Source organism: Ascaphus truei, chromosome 20 (assembly GCF_040206685.1).
Source record: "Ascaphus truei isolate aAscTru1 chromosome 20, aAscTru1.hap1, whole genome shotgun sequence".
Lineage (NCBI taxonomy): Eukaryota > Metazoa > Chordata > Amphibia > Anura > Ascaphidae > Ascaphus > Ascaphus truei.
The window spans coordinates 21,386,001-21,401,042 of NC_134502.1; the positions used below are offsets into that span (position 1 = coordinate 21,386,001).

General features: G+C 43.9%; 2 protein-coding genes across 2 annotated transcripts in view; one reads left to right on the forward strand and one right to left on the reverse strand.

The window, feature by feature from the left end:
- Positions 1-3,487: 3,487 nt before the first annotated feature.
- On the forward strand, positions 3,488-4,414 carry LOC142471386 (olfactory receptor 5P66-like). Its single transcript, XM_075578193.1, has one exon. It carries the CDS (start codon positions 3,488-3,490, stop codon positions 4,412-4,414), a length of 927 nt encoding a protein of 308 aa, XP_075434308.1.
- A 3,692-nt stretch (positions 4,415-8,106) lies between these two features.
- Positions 8,107-15,042, reverse strand: part of LOC142471029 (uncharacterized) — a 42,642-nt gene continuing 35,706 nt past the window's right edge. The window contains exons 10-13 of the mRNA XM_075577827.1: positions 13,688-13,848; positions 12,510-12,654; positions 10,468-10,534; positions 8,107-8,180 (exon numbers count right to left, since the gene is read on the reverse strand). Coding sequence (XP_075433942.1) covers positions 8,107-8,180; positions 10,468-10,534; positions 12,510-12,654; positions 13,688-13,848 — 447 coding nt within the window. The remainder of the gene's footprint in view (positions 8,181-10,467; positions 10,535-12,509; positions 12,655-13,687; positions 13,849-15,042) is intronic.

Sequence of the window (15,042 nt, forward strand, 5' to 3'; positions counted from 1 at the left end):
CGAACTGCTCCAAGGAATAAAAAATTGGGCCGCACGGGTAAAATCATCATCATCACCATCATCATCTCTCCTCCAGCACCTCATCATCCTCATCCTCATATCTCCCCCAGCACCCTTCATCATCATCCTCATATCTCCTCCAGAACCCTCACTATCAACCTTTGCGATACTCCCCATCTTTCTCTCATACCCCCATCTCTCCCCCTCACCCACACACATAATACTCCCCCTCCACATCAAACACACAATACCCCCCTGCACAGCACACACATCACCCCCCCTTGCACCTCACATCGCTCTCCCCCCTTGCACCTCACATCACTCTCCCCCCTTGCACCTCACATCACTCTCCCCCCTTGCACCTCAAATCACCCCCCTTGCATCTCAAATCACCCCCATATACCTCAAATCACACCCTTGCACCTCAAATCACCCCCCTGCACCTCCAATGACCCCCCCTGCACCTCCCGTCACCCATCACCCTCTCCCCCCCTGCACCTCACATCACCCATTACCCTCTCCCCCACTGCACCTCACATCACTCACAGGGCCGCCAACAGAAATCATGGGGCCCGGGACAAAGACATGTGACTGCCTGCCTGGGTGGGTGAGTAGGTGGGTGGGTGAATGACAGTGACTGGGTGGGTGAATGACAATTGGGTGAATGATGGTGACTGGGTGGGAGTGACTGGGTGGGAGAGAGTGACTGGGTGGGAGTGACTGGGTGGGAGTGACTGGGTGACAGTGACTGGGTGACAGTGACTGGGTGACAGTGACTGGGTGACAGTGACTTGGTGACAGTGACTGGGTGACAGTGACAGTGACAGTGACTTGACAGTGACTGGGTGGGTGGGTGACAGTGACTGGGTGGGTGACAGTGACTGGGGGCTTGACAGTGAGTGGATGACAGTGAGACAGTGACTGGGTGGGTGACAGTGACTTACCTTGACCAGGTGGGTGCAGCTTGCTGCCGGACGCCCGGGATGGGAGGGCTTGGTGGTGCGGACTCGGGGGAGGCACGGGCTCAGTGGGGGGGTGCGGGCTCGCAGGGGGGGGGGGTGGTCTCAGTGGGGGGAGGCACGGGAGGTGAGCTCGTGAGGGGGCCACGGGAGGTGAGCTCGGGGGGACGCGGGAAGCTGGCCGCGGTGGGAAGCAGGCCGCAGGAGGAGCTGGCTGTTACTTCCCCCTCCGTCCCACGTTGGGAGTGGGGGGGGGGAACAGAGGGGGAGGGGAATCGCCGCCATTTTTTAAAACTTTTTTTTATCATTATTTATTTAATTAACTGGCGCCCGGCCGGAGTCATCGCGGGCCGCACAGAGAGGTCAGGCGGGCCGTATATTGTGCAGGCCTGGTCTACTGTATGTCCTTTGAGAGATTGGGCATGTAAAACTAGACACAACACCCAGGGGGAATGCAAAGAATGCATGTTTTTACTGAAAGAGTAGTAGATACATGGAACACCAGAGATGATAGTCACTACAAACACAGTGAGAAATTTCTGAACAAATGTACCAAATAAAGGGAGTAGGACTAGTAGAGCCTATCATGTTGAAACAAATAGTCCTTAATGTGCCTTCTCACAATTATGACTTCCTAACTCCTTCCATAACCACATTAAGGCTTATTAGATGGAAATGCATCTAGTGTATCTTCATCAATTTTGACTTCAAATTGCCTCGATCTGCTCCACAGAGAGGCATTTTCATTGTTTGTCTCTAAGGGGCTTATTATATATCCAACAAAATTGCCAATTGGGTAATTTTTGTCCAAAATACCCTGTCTAAGCCAATGGGGAGTTTTGGCCAAACAAGGGCCTATTAGTCGCTTTCAGCGGATATAGAATACATTCCTAAATGTCAATCGGTCATCCTATCCTGCACCTCTTATGTACTATATAGAACGAAAAGAAGACAGCGTGGCTCCCATAGCATAATACTGTATTTGAATAATAATGATGATATGTGCAGATAGATCACGGACACTTACAATGTGCAAGGTAAATAAAGGCAGTGGTTAAAAGTCTTTAACATCACCCGTTGGAGCCTCCGTTGGTAGATATCGTGTGCTAGGTCCAACACACTCCTGCTGCGGTTACCAGGAAGGTGCGCGCACACTCAGTCTCCTCCTGGTAGCCAAATCCCGTGAGAGTTGGCAACCATTGATACCACTAGTTGCGGACACAGCAGACAAGCTCCCTGCACCGATCCTCCTGAATAGAATGAACCGGACAGGCTCCAAAGTGGTGGATGAATGAATTAAGTACTCCAAATGGAAATATATATATTTAAAAGTCCAATGCTGGCTCCTTCCCTGCACGTTTCGTCGCTGCATGCGACTTCCTCAGGGGCTCAAGAGTGTGTTGGACCGAGCACACGATATCTACCAACGGAGGCTCCAACGGGTGATGTTAAAGACTTTTAACCACTGCCTTTACTGCACCGACACACTTTATTCGAGCAAATACCCGGTATGTACCTGGCAGATACCTGGAATGCGCCGCTCCTCACCTCTGACAAGCCCCGTTGCATTTGCCTTCCCAGCCTGGGTTCATGCCTGGCTGACGGGCGGCTGATCTGTTAAATGATAATGATTAGGATTTAATAGGCTGCAATGCTTCGCGTGTCTACCAGATGGCATAAATTCATGAATTGTAATGCAGTATATATATATATATACTGTGCAGTATTGCAGCCAGCGGAAATAAAATGCTTCAATCCCTGCCTGGAAAATAACCCAATGCACTCGGGCAGAAAACAGTCACAAACCTCAATACACCCGGGTATACCCGAATTCGTGGGACTAGCCAAGCTCGAATAAAGTGTGTCGCCAGTGTATTTACCTTGCACATTGTAAGTCTCCGTGATCTGTCTGCACATATCATTATTATTATTAAAATACAGTATTATGTTATGGGAGCCGCGCTGTCTTCTTTTCGTTCTATAGATCAAGAGGAAGGTGATTTTTCCTGAGGACCGGCAGCGACACCCAGCAGCTGATTACAGACATGTTCATTTTTTATTTTATACCCTTTTTTTCTTTTTGGGGCTTGTTTTTTCCTACCTTCCCCCCCCCTTTTTTTTTCCTTTCCCCTTGTCCTTGTTGTGTGTTATCTGTTGTTTTGTCCTTAGTAGCACCACTGCTTACCCAGTATTTAGTGTATCCATCTGGTAAACTACCACATTATATTTTTAATTATATGTTTGTCTGGTATCCCATTTAGCGCAGAAGTTTTTTCTTTCCTTTTTTATATATAAAAAAATCTTTTTCCTCTCCAACTCATTATTTGTGCACTCCCTAAATTACCCTGCACAAAAGGGGTGCTAGATAGCCTTATATATTTTACATGTGCATACTGTATAAATATTATATTTTGGACTAAAATTCATTATTTGTTTTGCAGTATCAATTTCATGGCGTACAATACATAACCTCATACCTTAAAATATTATAGGATAATTGAAGCTTCTTCAACCTACATAGATCTGAAATGAATCAACATAATCAAACTTCGGTCACAGAGTTCATACTTCTGGGGTTTAAGAGTCTACACAGCATCAACGTATTGCTCTTGTGTCTGTTCCTTAAGATCTATATGGTGACGATAACTGGAAACCTCATGATCATCTTCTTGGTGTCAACCAGCCAACGTCTCAGTTCCCCAATGTACTTTTTCCTCAGCCACTTGTCATTATCTGACATCTTTCTCACCACAAATATTGTCCCTAACATGCTATATGTCATATTACAGGATGGTGGTACAATGTATTTCATTGGCTGCATAACTCAGCTATATCTCTTTGGTGTCTCCGCAGTTACAGAGTGTCTCCTTCTCACAGTAATGTCCTATGACAGATACTTGGCCATCTGTAACCCATTGCGTTATACATCCATCATGGGTCTCAAACTTCGTTTCCACTTGGTAACTTGGTCTTGGTTATTAGGTTTCCTGCTGACTCTAATCACAATTAGCCTGGTATATCAGTTGGAATTCTGTGGTCCCAATGTCATTGACCATTTCTTCTGTGATCTTGCTCCTCTCTTAGAACTTTCATGTTCAGACACCTCCTTAGTTGTCATTTCCAACTTTCTGATTGCCACGCCCATAACTCTCATCCCATTTATTTTAATCTTTGTCACATATGTCTGTATCTTCCTCAGCATCATTAGGATCTCATCCAACACTGGAAGACAGAAAGCCTTCTCCACCTGCAGCTCCCACCTTATAGTTGTATGTTTGTTTTATGGGACACTGATAACGCTTTATGTGGTTCCATCCAAAGGACATTCAATGAATGCAAATAAGGTCCTCTCTCTTCTGTATACTGTTATTACCCCACTATTCAACCCTTTCATATACAGCCTAAGGAATCAAGAGATTAGGGGTGCCCTGGTTGTTTTCGTCGCCAAGAAGTGATGGATACAACACACCTCCTGAAGATGTTTCCCGATAATCACATTTATTTGTCTCACAAAAGGGGAAGGAGCACTCACAAAAAGCATATAAACGTGCCATGGGTGCTACCTGAGGCATATATCAAACCGAATCCGTGCTGGACATATGAAAATAAATAACTAAGAACTTCCCTCTCTCATAGCTAAATATGTAGTCTGACTTATCAGCCCAAACGTGAAATGACTACACCTAAATATATTTTGGAACAGATAACAAGAAGTCAGTCTCTGAAGCTGGAGGGTGGCAGGCTCAGGAGACACATGAGGAAGTGCTTCTTCACAAAAAGGATTGCAAATTTTGGGATACAGATAGGGTTATCCATGGTCCAATAATCCATGAGTTCATGGTCAAATGGGGTCTGACGTTTTAACAGCTGATAGGAAAATGGTCAGTCTTTGTGTGTCAAGTACTGTAATGCTTATCTGCCATAACTTTCTATGTTGAATGTTTCTATGTTTTTGTACTGTAAATGGGGACAACTTTTCACCAGCCCTTTATTTTGCCAATGAGAATATATAGTTTTTTTTATTTTTATTGCGGAGCTGATAAACTGCTAGGGAATTGTGAAACAACCTTTAAAATGACAGAGACTGTGTTACATTGCTGATAGATGCTAATATATTGTCATTTTAGTGGAGGTTGATATGGGACTAGCTGTTTGGTGACCACTTCACTTTTTGAAGTGAAACTTCTTTGCACCTACAAAAATCTCATAGGGGGAAAAAAAAACGTCTGCATGGTGATGAAAATTGTAACGGAAGTGAGGCGCTGCGCATGTGCAGTACCGGAAGTGAGGTCATTGTAGTTTGTTGGCTGCCTGCTGGGAGTTGTAGTTCGGGACCCGGATGTCAAGCATCCAAAGGAAATCAGAAGGGAAGGCCCAAGTGACTACAACTCCCAGCAATCCCTGCTATAGAGGGCTGGCACTGTACTTCAGTCTCTGTAAGCCGTATTACAAACGGAGGCTACACCCGACTTTAGGGGGAAAAATGCTATTCTGAATGATTGTTAGTACTGTAAGCTTGCCTGAAATAGCAATGGCACTAAGTAAGGTCAATTATAAAGTAATGGTTCATATCTACCGTCAAATTCTATGTTTCTATACTTATGTCCCTATATAGCACACCAGGGGAATATGGTGCTAAAATATTGAAAATTGAAAGTGTACAGCAAATACAAATACCCCCTTGTGGTGGATTTGCATGTCTCGGGCAGGTCGGAAAACCCTGCCTTTCCCCATTATCTCTTAGCAAACAGTGCTTCCATCACAGCCAGGAATTCTGGGTAATGACATGCAAATGAGCACTCGCAGTGAGTCACTCTTTACTTCTTACCCGTTTTTAACATGGCTCCTTATAAGCATGTACCGGCCGCATTGCACAGCTTATCAGCACAGCCTGGGAATTAAAACGCCTCGGACCCAGAGAGGTTAGGATCTACTTATAGAGGCAGAACGAGTGCATATAATACATAGAAGTGCATTACTGATGCGAGACACTGCAGCTAGAGATTTATTTATAACGACATTTATATATAGCGCCCTTATCCAGAGCGCTGAACATTAGTTAGTAAAACTTGTTTGGTTGGTGGGCCAGGGGAGGGAACATCATGGAGCGGGCTTTGGGTTGCGAGCATTTAAGAGCTTGCTTGGTTGGCTGGCAGGGATTGCGGTAAGGTCTCTGGATTTAATCTGGTCCGTGGCATGGTGATGGGTCTGACAGTGGTCTCAGTTGGATCGATGAGGTGGGTTATGGGGTTATGTTAATTAGAGATGCGCAAAACATTTATACATGTTTGTGAAACCGTAAACTTTTGGACCTTTGACCCTCCACGATGGTAATCACTTTGGGGCAGGGTCTCCCTTGGCCTTATGTGGCATGTTACATGTTGCGATTATTCCCATTGTTTGTAATGCACATTATTTACCTCCTATTGTAATGTTGTAAAGCACTAGGTACATGGTTGGTGCTTTATAAATAAAATTATACATGTGAAAAAAAAATCATCAACATTATAATATTCTCCAAGCTTTAAAAAGTAATTTTGTACTGTAAATTCTGGGAAGATGTGTCTACTTCCTCAAAGTTCTGCAATTGTATGGCTGTAAATACCCAATAGGACACAGACAGACATAAATTAACTATTGACTTATTGGAGTTTGAGTAGTTGGTCAGTAATACCGTAGTGTGATGTACTGAATGTGAATAGAAGTCTACTGGGCTACCTACGGCACATCAAAGTGTTTTGCAAGCATGTTGAGAACCAGGACTCACCCGTTCCGAGACTACATGGTCACCTTCCTCCTGCCCATACCAAGACACAGTTGGACTCCAGTCTGTTTTTTATACATGACAAGCGACAGAGAAGTCCAATGCAACATCCAACATGACAAAAATACACAGTAAAATACTTATACAAGCATACCCCGGTTTAAGGACACTCACTTTAAGTACACTCGCGAGTAAGGACATATCGTCCAATAGGCAAACGGCAGCTCGCGCATGCACCTGTCAGCACGTCCTGAACAGCAATACCGGCTCCCTACCTGTACCGAAGCTGTGCGCAAGCGGGGAGACTATAGAGCCTGTTACACATGCGTTATTTACATCTGTTATGAACGTATATGACGATTGCAGTACAGTTCATGCATCGATAAGTGGGGAAAAGGTAGTGCTTCACTTTAAGTACATTTTCGCTTTACATACATGCTCCGGTCCCATTGCGTACGTTAATGCGGGGTATGCCTGTATATATTTTCTTGAAAAAGGGTCATTTAGTTTAACCCTTTGGCCAAAGCATCGTAAGCCTGCAAGCCATGTCAAGGCATGACCCGGTTTGCAGGTTCCTAAAATGTGTTTGCTGGGGTTCTGTGTGTTGTTTGTTAACTTATTTTTTACACACTGCACAATGTTATCCAGTATGAGGACTAGAGGCTGATAATCCTGTCTTCGAAGGCTCATCCATCAAGGAAATCTACACCCAATATCGGGACTATTAGTATCCTTTGTTTCTTATATCTACAGTATCTTTGCGCTCGTTCCCTCTTATCCAATCTACGTCTCTGCATCTCCGTCTGTGTCTGTGTCCCAAGTGAAGGTAAGCAGGGCTGTTTTTCCTGCATCTGAATTATGTATATGACCTTATATGGGGCTCTACGTCAGGAGGAGGGGGGATGGCCATATTTGGTCATCGACATCATCAAAGTGGCTGGACAGTATTACATATCCTTTCCAGACCCATTGATGATAACAAATCATAATAGTAATGGGATCAGTGCAGGCCCTAGAGCCCCACTCCCATCCCTACGAATGAAATAAACTCACAGCGCTTCTTTTGGACAGTGACAGGTTTATTAACTGTTTGAGAGCAGGACGGGCGGCAGCACCAGAGCGCCCCAGCCCCTCCGGCACAGTGCGATTTACGTGATCACCGAGTCAGTGATGAGGAGTCCTCTTCCGTTCATCCACAGGAGCCCAGAATGGGATCTCCACTAGAAAAAAGAGCCTGTGATCCCTGCTTTACAAGATCACTAGGATTTCAAACAATATGATCTCATAGATTATTCTGTAGCCAATAACAATAAAATACACCAAAACACACGACATATCTACTTATCTTAACGTATTTAATAAAGAAGGTTAAAGGTGTACAGTTTACAGTTCTAATATATTGTCAGAATTTTGACAAACTTGGACCATCTTGATGTTTGGTTCCGGCTCGTTAATGTCTGGAATAAGAAGAACACTTTATAATTATTGTGTCATAGTAATGTGCAATTTGTTTCTAGTCTGTTGCTCAACACAAAGTAAGTTTCTAGCAGAAGTGATATATAGACAACTTTGCTACAATCAATGATTAAGCTGCACACAATTTTCAGAACGGCCTTTTCCCGCTTCTCCGAAATTGAGTAAGGAACACAAATTGAATTTGCTTAATACTTTTCCAGTTTTTATGACAACTGCATTTTTAATACTTTTGATATACCGTACCTGTAAGTACATTTTTAGATTAAAAATGGAGATCTAATATGGATTTGGAGACAAACTGGGCCGTTCCTTTGTTTTTACATGTGATTCTGGCTCTGTTATGGAGGCTTTAATTCGTCCAAGAATTTTTTTTTTAAATATTAAACGCAATTTGTTTTCACGACTCTGTTGGTAAGAAAATGCACTGGCGTAATGTTACTGCTTCAAAATAGTGATTTGGTAATATATCCATTGCTCTTTTTGTATCCATGTCAATGGTAAACTGATATACAAATATACTTATTTACACTTATTACATGTGCAAAATGCTCCTGTACTTTAATGAACCCACTCAAAAGTTTACTTTATCTAATCAGCTTGATTGAAAAAAAAATATATAAAAAGTATTTTATTCATGGTGTAGTAAAAATAGTAAAGTGACATTGTGAAAATAAATGTATAAGGAATATTTGGAGGCTAAGGCCTCGGTCCCGCTGCGCTCGTTGGCGCGGGCGGCGGGTCGCGAGTTCCCCACCAGCAGGGGAATCCTCGCGAGCCGGTCCCGGTCCCCCCTGGCTGCACAGAGCACTACACGCTGTAGCGCGTCAGCCGCTGGAGACACCAGAGAATGGTGTTTTCTAGCGTTGACGCGTGACGTGTGTGGCTGTGAGCCAATGGGGAGGGGAGGCTTCGGGAGGAGGAGAGGCTTCGGGGAGCGGGGAGGAGTGTGGAGTGAAAGCAGGTGAGTGCCTTTCTCTGTGTGTGTGTCTGAGTGCGTGCCTGTCTGTGTGTGTATGTGTCTGAGTGCGTGAGTGCCTGTCTGTGTGTGTGTGTGCCCGAGTGCCTGCCTCTGTCTGTGTGTGTGTGTGTGTGTGTGTATGAGTGCGTGAGTGCCTGCCTGTGTGTGCGCGCGTGTGTGTGTGTATGAGTGCGTGAGTGCCTGCCTGTGTGTGTGTGTATGAGTGCGTGAGTGCCTGCCTGTGTGTGTGTGTGCGCGTGTATGAATGAGTGCCTGCGTGTGTGTGTTTAAACTTACCTTCCAGCTCCAGCCCGAGTCCGTGGAGGGAGGGGGGGGAGAGTAGCGGGTCCCTCCGCTCAAGCCACGCCCCCCCTCCCTGTCAAACCGCCCACCTCCCGCCCACCTCCCGATCAAACCTCCCACCTCCCGCCCACCTCCCGCTCCGGCTCCCGCTCCCTACAGACCGCAGATCGCGGTCTGTGTATCTCAGCGCACCGCCTGTCAGCAGCGCAGGTGCGCTGACTATGGGAGCGGGGCCTTAGCCTTATGCAGAGACTATCCCCAAATAGGAGAGGTCCACTTGAGAGAATGCTATAAGGGATCTGTTCCATACCTGAGTCCTGAGCCTTCCCCTTACCTGTACCTGCACCTTCCCCAGAACCGAACCTGTCTTCCCCTGCATCCCAGGCCTAAGATCCCAGTCCTAGGTCGGTGTGTACTACTTCCTACCTCTGCCCTGCGGGTCCGTATCCTGTCCTGCAGTGAGCAGCGTTACACACGCCTGGCTGTCATAATTACAGCAATAAAACGTCATCTTTATTGGTCGAATGAAATAAGCCAAACTATTAAGATCCTGGTTTAGCTAATTCCACATTACCACACGCTGCCACATGGTGTATCTACGAAGTAACCGATTGGCAGGTGAGTCCAACTTTCACCCACACCACGCTGTTTGTATGTTACACTCCTTTCCCATCTTCCTCCCCATACTTTTAATGAATTACTTCACAGCTCACCAGTAAGTATCTTAATAGTTTGGCTTATTTAATGAGACCAATAAATATTGTGTTATCAGTCATGACAGCCAGTTGTTCCCTAAAGTGGACCTCTCCTATTTGGGGCTATTTCATTAGTCTCGTCATTAGACCAAATATTCTGGATCAGTTTTCACATCAGGTCCTCACAGATGCTGCTCCCTGTGCCACTGTATCTTCAAAATGTTCTCAAATTCTTCTCATACACTAAGAGGCAAGAGTTTTTCCAGTTTCATCCTTTCTTTGTTGCATTAAAAATAATATTGTGATTTTTACCGGGTATTTCAATAGTCACATCTTTACACAGGTTTACACTCTGTAAATTTGATTCACCAGACATGACCTAAAAGGAAAACACAATGTATTAGTATATTTATTTGTAATGTACAGTATACTTCTTTTTTTTTTCAACTTTATATTTTATTGAATTTTCAAAAGATACAGACATTTTTGCACAAATTATAAAACACTCCATACGCTCTGTAACTTGTCCATATCTGTCTGAAATGACAAGACGCAAACACCATTCACACATCCAACATGCACAGGGGGGGAAAGACACACTGGGGAAGAGGGGTATGGGGGGGGAGGTCACTGTGGATCTTCAATCCAACGTCATGCTAGGCACATCTCTACACTTCTCCCTCTTTCTTTTGGTTCTGGTGCGGGAGACCTCTGCAGCCTCTTATGCCTTTGCAGGCTTTGACGTATAGAAATGTTCCCTTAACTTCCCGACCCAATCGTCCCTTAGCTAGGCCCGTCTCTATACACCCTCCCCCCCGAGTGCCGTCTGTCACAGGAGAACTCACTTATTCCTATCATAGCCAAATGGAGGCATTGCTCACCCCTGGGATGTCTGTTTGTGCCAACCACGGCAACCAGACCTTTTGGAAATTTGAGCCAGTGTCGTTGACCAGACTCGTCAGCTTCTCCATCTGGCAGACAAACCAAATTCTGTTCCGAATCTTTTCAATTGTTGGAATCTTGTTCTGTTTCCACAATGCTGCGGTCTCACACCTCATTGCCATTGCAAAGTGAACGATCATTTTGTTTCCTTCCCTTGACAGACCCTCCAGTGGCTTATTTAGCAGAAACAGCCATGGATCCCGTGGAATTTCGAGGCCCAAGATCCTCTCTAACCAATCCCGAATCTGTTCCCATATTGGGACCAAATGAGGGCAGGACCACAGCATGTGCAACAAGTCTCCTGGTTCTCCACATTGTCTAGGACACAAGGGGGAGTAACCTGGTACAAGTTTAGATAATCTGACTGGGGTGAGATACCACCTCATTAATACCTTATATGAGTTCTCCTTTAACGTCGTGCAGATCGAACTCTATGCTGCCGCCTCAAATATCTTTGTCCATTCCTCGTCCTCTAACGTCCTCCCTAAGTCTGTCTCCCACTGCGTCATGTAACCTAGTCTCAGTCCGTGGCTATTACCAGGATCGATCACCTCTCTATACAGTCTAGATGTTAGTCCCCCTGTGTCGTGCCCTCGTGCACAGAGCGTCTCAAAATTTGTCACCTTAGGACGATTTATGTGTTTGGTATAAAATGCCCTGATCTGTAGGTATCTAAAAAATTCCGTGTTTGGAATGTCCTTATCTGACTGAAGTTGTGTAAATGTTTCGATTGTGTCCCTGCCCTCCAGACCCTTCAATCTCCTATACCCTCCCTGCCTCCAACATGTAAATCCCCCTTCTTCCATCCCCGGGGCAAAATCTGGGTTCCCCCACAACGGGGTCATCAGCGAGTTCCTCGTAGTCAGAGCACATCTAAATTTAGTGGCCTCCCAGATTGCAATTGAGTTGTTCATTGAGGCTAGCGGTTTCTTTATCTCTTTGAGCCTAGATTTTGGGTACCAAATTAAGTTAGTAATTTCTAGTGGGGCGCATAGTTCGCTCTCTATGCCCACCCATCTGCGCATATGCGGATCTAGATGCCATTGGATAATTTGACTTAATTGGGCCGCTCTATAATATGAGAACAAGCAAGCTACCGCCAGTCCGGCTGTGGTTTTGGGCCTCATCATTATTCTAGCCTTTATTCGTGCTTTTTTGTTTTTCCAAATAAAATTAAGAACCTTTGTCTCTATGTCCCTAATATCTGCATTATCTATGGGTATGGGAAGCGTCTGAAAGAGGTACAATAATCTGGGAAGAAGGCAAACTTGCAGTTGGCTTTATACTGTGTAGTTGGCCTCCCTGCTGTGGAGTAGGTGTTAATTTTTATGTTTTGTGTTTACCTTAAAGGGACGGTGTGCCTTATGTTTATTTGCTGTGGAAAATAAAACCAATAAATATAAAAGCCTTACCCGCTCTTTGGGCTTCTCAATGACCACACCATGAGGCCCTACTGCCCCACGGTGGAACGTTCCAATTAGTATTATCCTGTATTTTGCTGCAAGGTAACATGTGGATGAGGGGATACTAATTAGTGTGATGGAAACGACACAAATTCTAAGTTTCATCATTAAGGAAAATATATATTTTTGATTAAAATATTTTTTTTTTATGAATGACTGATGAAGACTAGGAAATACTGGGAGGCAGCTTTTATAGGACAATAATACCCTAGTTTCATTATTTACATTTAACCCCTTTACTTAAGACAGCTACAGTGCATTTTTAACCTGCACATCAGACTTCGGTGTATGTTAGTAAATATGTTCTTCTTGCTCAGTGATTAACCTCTGCCTCTATATCTGGTGCTCTTCTCTTTTTTTGTCATATACCACCACCAGGAGAAGGGACTGTAAGAGTTTCATTATTCAGTTTGTTGTTAAAGTACAATAAGTGTTATTTCTATTGTTCCGATGCATGCATTATACTTTAATATATTGCATTATTAGAACGATTAAAACCCTGAATGTGGAATATTTATTGATGTGCTGTTCTTATGCAAAGAACACCCGTTTCATTTGAATACCCACTACCTCGCCCTATTAAAGGATCTTGCTCCATATTATCTTGAAGTGCTCCACTTGTTTTTGGTGTCGTTATCCTTCTTATTCCATCAATCCGTGCTTGTATTGTTAACAGTGCCTGCTATACAGAAATACAATTCTAAGAAATATTCGTATTCTACATTAATACATATTATTATTATTATTATTATTGTATTGAATTTGCCATGCCCAGCGCAAACCTAACTTTTCTGGATGAGACAAGACATCACCATACAAAGTTCAAAAGAATGGCAATAGCATGCAATAATTCTGAGTGAGGCTGCCTGTATCCCTGCTCTATGTTAATTAAATGGCATTCAGAGCAGCAGTTTCCTCAGTGAACACTGGCCAAAGAAGTTGTGAGGAACAATCGGAATGAACAAACTCGAGGATGCACTTTAAATTGCATATGTTGAACTGAGTATTTTGGTTCTTTCTAAAACATAACCTGGCTACGGATCCCTGGGGTTGGTGTAAAACCACTTCTAATTATTTTCCAATTAAAAGCCCAGCACACACACACTTCAATTTACTACAAAGGATACGTGCAGCACATTTCTGGTCCATAGGGCCCTTTGTAATTTGAAATAATATATATCCCAGAGTACAGGAGCAGTAATAGTGAGTGGACAGTGAGGCTGGCTCCGAATAAGAAATAATTCCAGATTTCTTTAACACGCAAATCCAGTTCTTCTTTTGCGGCATTCTAAGGAAATAAAAGGTATTCACATTAGCTGCAATCCGCCCACTTTTAGTTGCAGGTTTTCTCTGGGATTGAACCGCACTGTTATAATTTGTGAGACATTCAAGATGGCCTTTTCCCCATGCACGCATCATTTGCAAACCGTTGTGCAAACCTACCACAGTTTGATTCCTGAACATGCGCATTTATTCACAAAATGTTGGAGGACTATTGGTTTTATCTGTACACATTTTCGCAAATCTTGCAATTTGCCAATATTCTTCTTGCTTTCTGCTCAAAGTTGTCTTCTCTCTACCCCCTTTGTATCTAAAGCCCTCTCCTGCCTTAAACCTTTCTCACTGACTGCCCCACACCTCTGTAATGCCCTTCCCCTCGATATCCGACAAGCTCTTACTCTATACATCTTTAAGACCCACCTTAAGACACACTTGCTTAAAGAAGCAAATGAGTAGCACCGTAGATATTACTAGACACGATACATAAAGCTTGGCCCCCTGCAGAAGCACTTACCAAAATGCCCTCCTACTGTCTCTGTACATTCCTCCTACCTACCGATTAGATTGTAAGCTCCTCGGAGCAGGGACTCCTCTTCCTAAATGTTAAGTTTGTCTGAAGCACAAATAAAGACATACAATACAATACAATATTCCCCTAGTTTTACAAAATCCACCAGTGTATTCACTAATTGTTGCCATTTCTATCTGACCGTATTGGCTAAAAATATACCATTGTAATTTCTGGTCAAGTTTTATATCTTCATTTTATGTCAGCTCAAGTGTGAATGCCCAGAATTTGCCATATTCGCTCACTTGTGTTCAAGTTTTACCCATATGTATTCATGGCTACCACTAATGCCACCAATGGGGTCTGAATAGTAAAAACAAAGAGTAAATTGCTACAATACTAAAATGTTACTCGGAAATGTGTTGTCGACAACCCAGTAATGTTGTAGCCTTCAGTACAAAGGACTCGGGTCCATCCCTTAAGGTTGGAGGAAAGGAGATTTCACCAGCAACAAAGGAAAGGGTTCTTTACAGTAAGGGCAGTTACAATGTGGAATTCATTACCCATGGAGGCTGTGATGGCAGATACAATAGATTTGTTAAAAAAAGGGATCTATTGTAAACGCTTCTGTATTTGGTACAATTTTCAAATGACCTGAAAATTGCAGGAAACCCTTTAGCGGTGCCAAGAGTT

Excerpts from the sequence above, each read along its gene's own strand:
- LOC142471386 (XM_075578193.1), top strand. The coding sequence starts at position 3,488 with ATGAATCAACATAATCAAACTTCGGTCACAGAGTTCATACTTCTGGGG.